The 7,449-nt window shown below is 38.6% G+C and overlaps 1 protein-coding gene across 5 annotated transcripts; it reads left to right on the forward strand.

Annotated features, from left to right (window-relative positions):
- Nucleotides 1-195: 195 nt before the first annotated feature.
- On the forward strand, nucleotides 196-4,869 carry asb8 (ankyrin repeat and SOCS box containing 8). Of its 5 annotated transcripts, none has more exons than XM_034589753.1 (4): nucleotides 196-290; nucleotides 1,892-2,069; nucleotides 2,163-2,267; nucleotides 2,808-3,443. In XM_034589753.1, the coding sequence occupies exons 2-4, from the start codon at nucleotides 1,941-1,943 to the stop codon at nucleotides 3,441-3,443; spliced, it is 870 nt and encodes a 289-aa protein (XP_034445644.1). In that variant the 5' UTR covers nucleotides 196-290; nucleotides 1,892-1,940. The 5 variants fall into 5 exon arrangements, 4 of the variants coding, with proteins under 4 accessions (XP_034445644.1, XP_034445643.1, XP_034445642.1 ...); XM_034589752.1 differs by lacking the exon at nucleotides 196-290 and adding an exon at nucleotides 322-346; XM_034589751.1 differs by lacking the exon at nucleotides 196-290 and adding an exon at nucleotides 342-420.
- The last annotated feature ends 2,580 nt before the right edge of the window (nucleotides 4,870-7,449 follow it).

The following is a 7,449-nucleotide window of genomic DNA, read 5'->3' on the forward strand; positions in this document are numbered from 1 at the left end:
TCATGCCCCACCCCTCCACAAATTTGTTATGAAAATCTGTGTATTTATTTGCGTATTCCTGCAATCAAACAAACCGATGAAAATCTAACCAACTTGGTGAAGGTAGTAAAACTATGACTTGATAAACTGTCAGGGTTAAAGGTCAAGGTTTCTCTCAGCTGTCCACCAGGGGGTGCCTCTGGCTCAGCCGGGCCGTGAGCCGTCACTACCCGCTGATGTGTCACCAGCTGTCGGGCGTCTCTGAGCAGGACGACCGGTCTCTACATGGACATGAGCCGGAGGTATTCATGGTATGTTGCTGCCGCTGCTGGATCCCTGCTAACGTTACATTACGTGTCTATATTGGGTAAGAACGTACACCGGGAGAAGACATATCTTCCATCCAGAGAACATTCAAGTAAAAATATTGACGTAAAACACGCACAGTACGTTAGTTACAGTGAACCACCTTTGATCAGTGTGGTTTAAATCCGGAGGAGGAGGAGGGGGGCGTGGCTGCGGCGATGACGTGGTGTGTTTATGTCAAAGCTCGCAGCAAACACTCAGTCAGCGACAGACCTTCAGACCCTGGACAGAAAACGGTACGTTATCTCCACGGTGTCGGGCATTTATCGATGGTAGATGCCAAGGACACTTCAATGAGGCTCCACGAGGATTTGAAAATGAATGTCGTTTCATTTCCCTCCGGCCTCGAGGGTCAATTTCCCCTCGCGTCTCCACGCTAACGTTAGCTCGCCGCCTAGCTAGCTAGCTTGCTGCTAGCAGCTGTTGGAAATGTAGCCGGGGATCTTTTTATTGTTGTTATTTAAAAGCAGCCCGTGTGTTTGTTAACCAAGCGCCTCTTGTTATATTTTCATTAAACGTATAACAGCAGTCACTTGGTGTTTAACTTGCAGCACTGTGGTTTTCTTTTTTGTTGTGGAACAAACGAGCTAACGGTGTCATTTTATAATCATAATAGTATTGATGATAAACTCTATTTATACAGCACCTTTCAAAACACTGTTACAAGGTGACAAATTAAAGAATGAGTCAAACCGCAAACAATTTGATTAAATTTAAAGGAGGTTTGAGCACAGATACATAAATAAACATGTTACACATGAGAAAAGAGTGAAAAAAACAGATTAAACGAAACATTGTAAAAGGATCAAAATAGATTTATTGACTTGGTTGTAATTATTCTGACTATCAGCTGTTGGGTGACTGGGTGAGTATCAGCAGATAAACAGCAGTGCAGACATGCACCATCTGCTGTAGATAACGTGTTGGAAGTTTAGTGCCCGGTCAGTATTTCTTCAAGCCCCAAATTATTACTGGGAAATAGTTATTTAGTTTGAATCAGGTAAGCATTTATTCATGTTTGCCATCACTTTACAGTCTAAAACACTGTTCTTAACATCAATAAGTACTATTTAAAGCACCATTGTTGCCCCACTTTAAAAAAATGGATTTTTCTTATTAATAACTTCTTTGTATTTTAATTTAGATGATTCTTGACTGCCAATGTTCTGTTAATTTCAATCAAATTAAAACGTTGTATATGAGCATATTTATGTATGTCCATTGAGAAAGTCTAACATAGTAAATTACTGTGTTAAAGCAAATAAAAGCAAACTCACAGACCGCATACCTCAGCCAAGGCCCCAAAGTCCCCGTAAGAAACTACATTTAAATTCACTAGATCCAGATTTTTATTTGGATCTGCACTAAATTGCACACACTAATAAATATCACTCCCCTTGCATTTGCACACCCTGACATTACCTGAAAACATCTGAGGAGCATTTAAAATTCATTATTTATGTGATTCTGGTATTTTTTAATGCTTGTGAATTTTCATTGTGTCTTACAGTTTTAAAAATCCATCTTCTTAACAAATGTTTTTCAGTGTACTGTAGTGTCACCCCCTGCCTGGGTGCCATGGTCGTCTGTCACCCATGAGCTCTACTATGTGGTACATCATGCAAAGCATTCAAAGTAAATACTCTCTGTCCGAGCGGCTCATCCGCACCATCTCAGCCATCCGCTCATTCCCACATGACAACGTGGAGGATCTCATTCGTAAGGTAGGCACCAGCTCGTCTTTCAATTTAATTTGAAATGAATAAAATCTCCCAGTCATCAGTCACACTGACATCATTACACCCTCTGTGTCTCAGGGAGCTGATGTGAACCGGATGCATGGCACACTTAAGCCCTTGCACTGTGCGTGTATGGTCGCTGAAGCTGACTGTGTGGAGCTGCTGTTGGAGAAGGGGGCAGAGGTATGTCTGAGAAGACAACTACACCTCAAACCACAAGATTTTAGATGAATCTGTTACCTTCTTCCTCCCAGTGTGCTATGAATGTCAACCTACAGAGAGTTTAGCCTTGATTGAGATACTGTAGATCAGGAGTTCCCGAACTCAGTAACCATGCCAGAGACATGTGACCCCCTTTATCCTGAAGGATATTTATTTGAGCTAGTTCACAAAGAAATTCTCCTATGTGCATGTTGCCATGTTTCATGTGTAGACTTGCTTTTGTTGATTTTTTTTTTTTTTTTTCCCTTTTATTGAGAAGCTCTTTGTGACATGTTTTTTTTAAAGTGCTATACAAATAGAATTCACTTACTTACTTAAGAACATCATGGAAAACTATGACTTCAACCAGACCACCTCACCTAGACTTGGCACTTCATGTTGGTGCACATATCTGAATTAAAAATGAGAGCAGCACACAGCACCCCCGAGACCTAGTCATTGCATTTATGCGATTAACGTATATAACAAACGTCTGCTTAATACATTGACTTTATTTATCAGGTGAATGCTTTGGATGGATACAACCGCACTGCACTGCACTATGCTGCAGAGAAGGATGAGAGCTGTGTGGAGCTGCTGTTGGAGTATGGGGCCCAGCCAAACGCCCTGGACGGCAACAAAGACACTCCACTTCACTGGGCCGCCTTCAAAGATAACCCAGAGTGTGTGAGGGCCCTGCTAGAGAGCGGGGCCTGTCCCAATGCTCGGGACTACAACAATGACACTCCTCTGAGCTGGGCAGCAATGAAAGGCAACCTGGAAAGTGTCAAAGTGCTTCTAGACTATGGAGCCTTGGTCCATGTGACCAATCTGAAGGGCCAGACTCCTATCTCCCGACTGGTGGCCCTGTTGGCCCGGGGCCTGGGCACTGAACAGGAGGAGGAGTGCCTTGAGCTGCTGTGCCGGGCAGCAGGGCGGTTTGAGATCCGAAAGGCGGACGGCACCCTTCCCAGGGAGCTGAGCAAAGATCCCCAGCTGCTGGCGAGGCTGACCAACATGGTGGCTCATGCTCCCACTCTGCGCTCTCTGGCGCGCTGTGCCGTCCGGCAGAGTCTGGGAGTGCAGTTCTTCCCTGATGCTGTAAAAGAGCTTCCCTTACCAGAGACTATCAAAGACTTTCTTCTGCTGAGAGAATGAGGGGATGAAACCACTGGATGATCATTAGACAACTCATCACACATTTACTGGCAAGAAAGGCTTCCCATTGAGTTATAGGCAAGTGGCTGACACTGGCCCTCATTTATTCAACTTTTTTCGAATCAGTACAGATTTATGCACCCGGAGAGATGAACATTACATTATGTAGTGCACAACATCTACGTGAGCTGTTTATTTTAATTTTTTTATTTGAACAGGTTCAGCTGTAGGAGCACACCTCCCTCTCTGCATTATCTTTATGTTGTTATACTCCTGGCTTGCTTAAAGAAATCATTGGTCCAACAAAATTTCTTATCCCACTTTTTTGGTAGAATGAAAATCCAACTTAATTTTAGGCAAATTTCTACGATGATGGACCTCATCATTTGACAACATGAAGCTAAGTGTGTCCCATCACCCAAGCTTTTTTCAATGAGTTCCAAAAGAGCCATTGATCTTTGCAATGCCAAAATTTGCTAAATGTATTGAATATTCATTTTTTAAACTTAAATATGAGGAAAAAAATAAGTATGCTGTTATTGCTTCTCACGGAGGATGATGGAAACAAAGTTAAATATTAAGTTTGTAGGTAAAACGAGGATGTACGATTAAATTCAAACATAAGAATTTAAGTTTATGGATAAGGGCTCATGTCTAATGATGCAGGTTGTCCAGTAATTCATTCAGAGGATGCAGACCCTGAAGCAGTGCTCTGGAGAAAATGTTGAGTTGTTCATGTGAGAGTGGGAGTGGCCATCTTTGTCTCAGTGAACTCACAGTGCAGAAAATATTGCAAAAAACAAAGGAAAAAAATAATGAACAAAAAAATTTAATTTTATCTGTGTGTGTATGTATAGTGTATAAGCAACAAAATGTCTCAGAATATTATCATTTGAATGTGCCAGGCAGGCGTATCTTACCTCCATCTAATTTTCTGAAAAGGTTCATCACTGATAAGAAGTCGACGTCAACATGCCTGCTGTCATATGTGATTTAGTATTTATTTGGGCTCTGTTTTATTAAAGGAGTTGCAGTTGCCATAAGGAATAAAAGTTGTTTTTTAAAATATATTTGCATATGTACGTTTCCAGTCATAACATGCAGGAGTTTGGGTTTTTCGATGGGTGCTCACAGGTCCGACATTTTGCAGCATATGTTTAAATTTTGTTTTAAATCAAATGTTGAAACGATGAAATGGTATGATTACTAAGTTTCCCTTGGACAGATTCTCTAAAAAAGCTCGCAAAATGTATTAAGTTTGTTAATGTATCTGTCTAAACTCTGACCGCTTCTGTGCTTGATTTTTGTTTTGCTTGTTCTGCAGATGTATAAAAATGAACCTCTTAGATCAGGTCTTGTGTGCACCTGCAAAAGTGCTTTTCTTTTTCTCTGTCAACATATTGAAAGTAAATGCCTTTATATTCCATTCATTCTTCATCTCCATTGTTATTTACAAAAAGTGTTGACTCATTTGACCGCTGGAATATTTTGAGCCAATTATAAAACACTGTTACCGTGAGGTTAGTGGTCGGATGTAACAAAGTAAATTTACTTAGTTACTGTACGTACATAAGTACATTTTTCATGTACCCGTGCTTAAATAGATTTATTTTTGGATACTTTTCACTTTCTCTCCACAACAAATATCAGCAAATATCTGTACTCTAAATTTTTTACAAAGCATTGTTCACCTTGTTTCTTATATCCTTTAAAGTAATCAACAATTAGAGTGGAATTAGTTTACTGGTCCAATCAGAGGGGGCAGGTAAGAGACCCCGCCTCCTGCAGCAGCATCAGTGGTGAAGAAGAAACTCCTGAAATAGATTTGGAAGTAGCCACCGCTGAGACTGAGCCATATTGATGTAGTAGACTGTTGCATTAGGGAATAGGCTTCACTCAACAAGTACTTTGAATACTTTAAGTATTTAGATTGACTCACGTCGAAAAGTTATTGTGGTACTTTGGCTTGAGTACATTTTCGTCTATACATCTGTACTAAAATACTTGTGATTGATATTATCAAAGAATTATCAATAATTTTGAATTAGAAGTTGACCCAAATCAAGTAGTGACATCTTGGTGATATTTGGATGACAATGTAAAATGTGATGTGATGTAATGCTGTTTTGACACTTAGAGTACACCAGAATTTACCTGAGTAAAATCCTCAACATACAGAATTATGTACAGGGACAAAAATAAATGTTAGCTTACAGGAGAAAAATGACAGACTTAAGTTTAACTGTGTGAAACTCAAATGTTCATCATTGGCCAGGGTAAAAAGAAACTGTGATCAGTTTACAATCATAACATACGAAAGGCCGGCAGGTATTTTAATATGCGAAATCATGTAACAACTATAGACAGAATTGTTACTTTGAGCCGTTTCCAAGAAATTCAAACATTCTGGGACAGAAACCTATTTTAGGTCCTGAATGAACTTGTGATACAAGAGGGGACAATGTTCAGGAACTCATTTTAGATTTATTTTGTAATCTAAAAAAAATGTTTTACTTTGTAGGAACAGGGCTGAACTAAATCTTCCAAGAAAAAGAAGCAGATCAATTGTGACTGCACCTCAACTGCTGTCTTTTGAAATGAACAGCTGACTTCAGCACAGTCAGTTCTCACATTATCCATCGGGGGTCTCTCTGGCCTTGCCTCTGAATCCACATCAGTTGCATTGAAAAGCAGAATCTGAAAGAGATTTTCTCTGAGATTTATATATATATGTGGAAAATTGTAGTGTTAAGTACTTGCAGTACATCAGCTGGCTTCATATGATTTATACATTTTCAAACAAAAGATATGTTGAATTATTGTGATCTCATGTTCAGTCATTGCTACTTTTTAAATTTCTAATATTTTGACCTATTGTTTTAGGTTTGTACATGATGCTGTCATGTACTTCCACAGTAAGGACGTTTACTTCCAGGGAGAGAGAATAGGGTGAGAATATCAGGAAGGAAACCAAACTGTGAGGGGAAGAAGCCGCCTTTATTTTCTTTGTTCATACAAAGGCTTCAACAGTTTCCTTTAATCGTGTGAAATATGACATTAAATGCAACTGCAGAAGGGAAATGAACATGATTAAGGGACAAATGAGAGAAAAATTGCTTTGTAATAGTAATAGACGTGATACATTTTGTATTGGAGCTTATTATATTCAGAGGTGTTTCCAATATTCTATATTATGTGTATTGGAATCATAAAAAATGTAAACGTACCTCTCAGTATAATGAAGTCCACAGTGATGGAAAGTAATTACATTCACTCAAGTACTGCACCTCAGTGTTATTTTAATCTACCTGTCCTTTACCTGGCTATTCATATTTTCTGCTACTTACTTGACTCAAGTTATTTTAAAGCTTGAGTTACTTTTATAATTGATTAAAAAATAATATTTAATAAAAATCATGATATATAATTTAGAATTGAGATAAGACTATCGATTGCTGGCTGGAAATTTACACTATATTAAAAATAACTTAAGTGAGCTCCACCTGTATTGAATGCAGTGATATATAGTGATGATGAAAACAATATATAGAATTCTGAGATGGGGTATTCTGCACAATTTGATGCAAAAAACTTTTTATGAAATAGAATTTTGAATGCAGGACTTAGTAACAAAGTTTTACTAAACTCTGTTATAACAACTTTTACTGAAGTAATAAATCCTCCTTAGTGGGGGTCGAAATGCTATGATTTCTTGGTAGGTTTTTACTAAAATCTTTTTAGAGAGGTGTTGATCCAATATTGATAATTAAGCAGGATGTATTTTGTGGAGCTGTTTTAGTTATTTGCATTAAACAAACAGGTATCTCTGTTATTAAGGTTTCCCTTATGGGTTTAGATGGGTTGAACGAAATAATAGATAAACCAAAACCATTGCAAACTGCTGTCTCCAAAGTGATAATAAAAAGACAACGACAGATAATATATACAATTGATTTAATACTTCCCAACGCTTACAAAATGAACATTGTATCGGTTATAATGTCAA

This window comes from Hippoglossus hippoglossus, chromosome 7, assembly GCF_009819705.1.
Source record: "Hippoglossus hippoglossus isolate fHipHip1 chromosome 7, fHipHip1.pri, whole genome shotgun sequence".
NCBI lineage: Eukaryota > Metazoa > Chordata > Actinopteri > Pleuronectiformes > Pleuronectidae > Hippoglossus > Hippoglossus hippoglossus.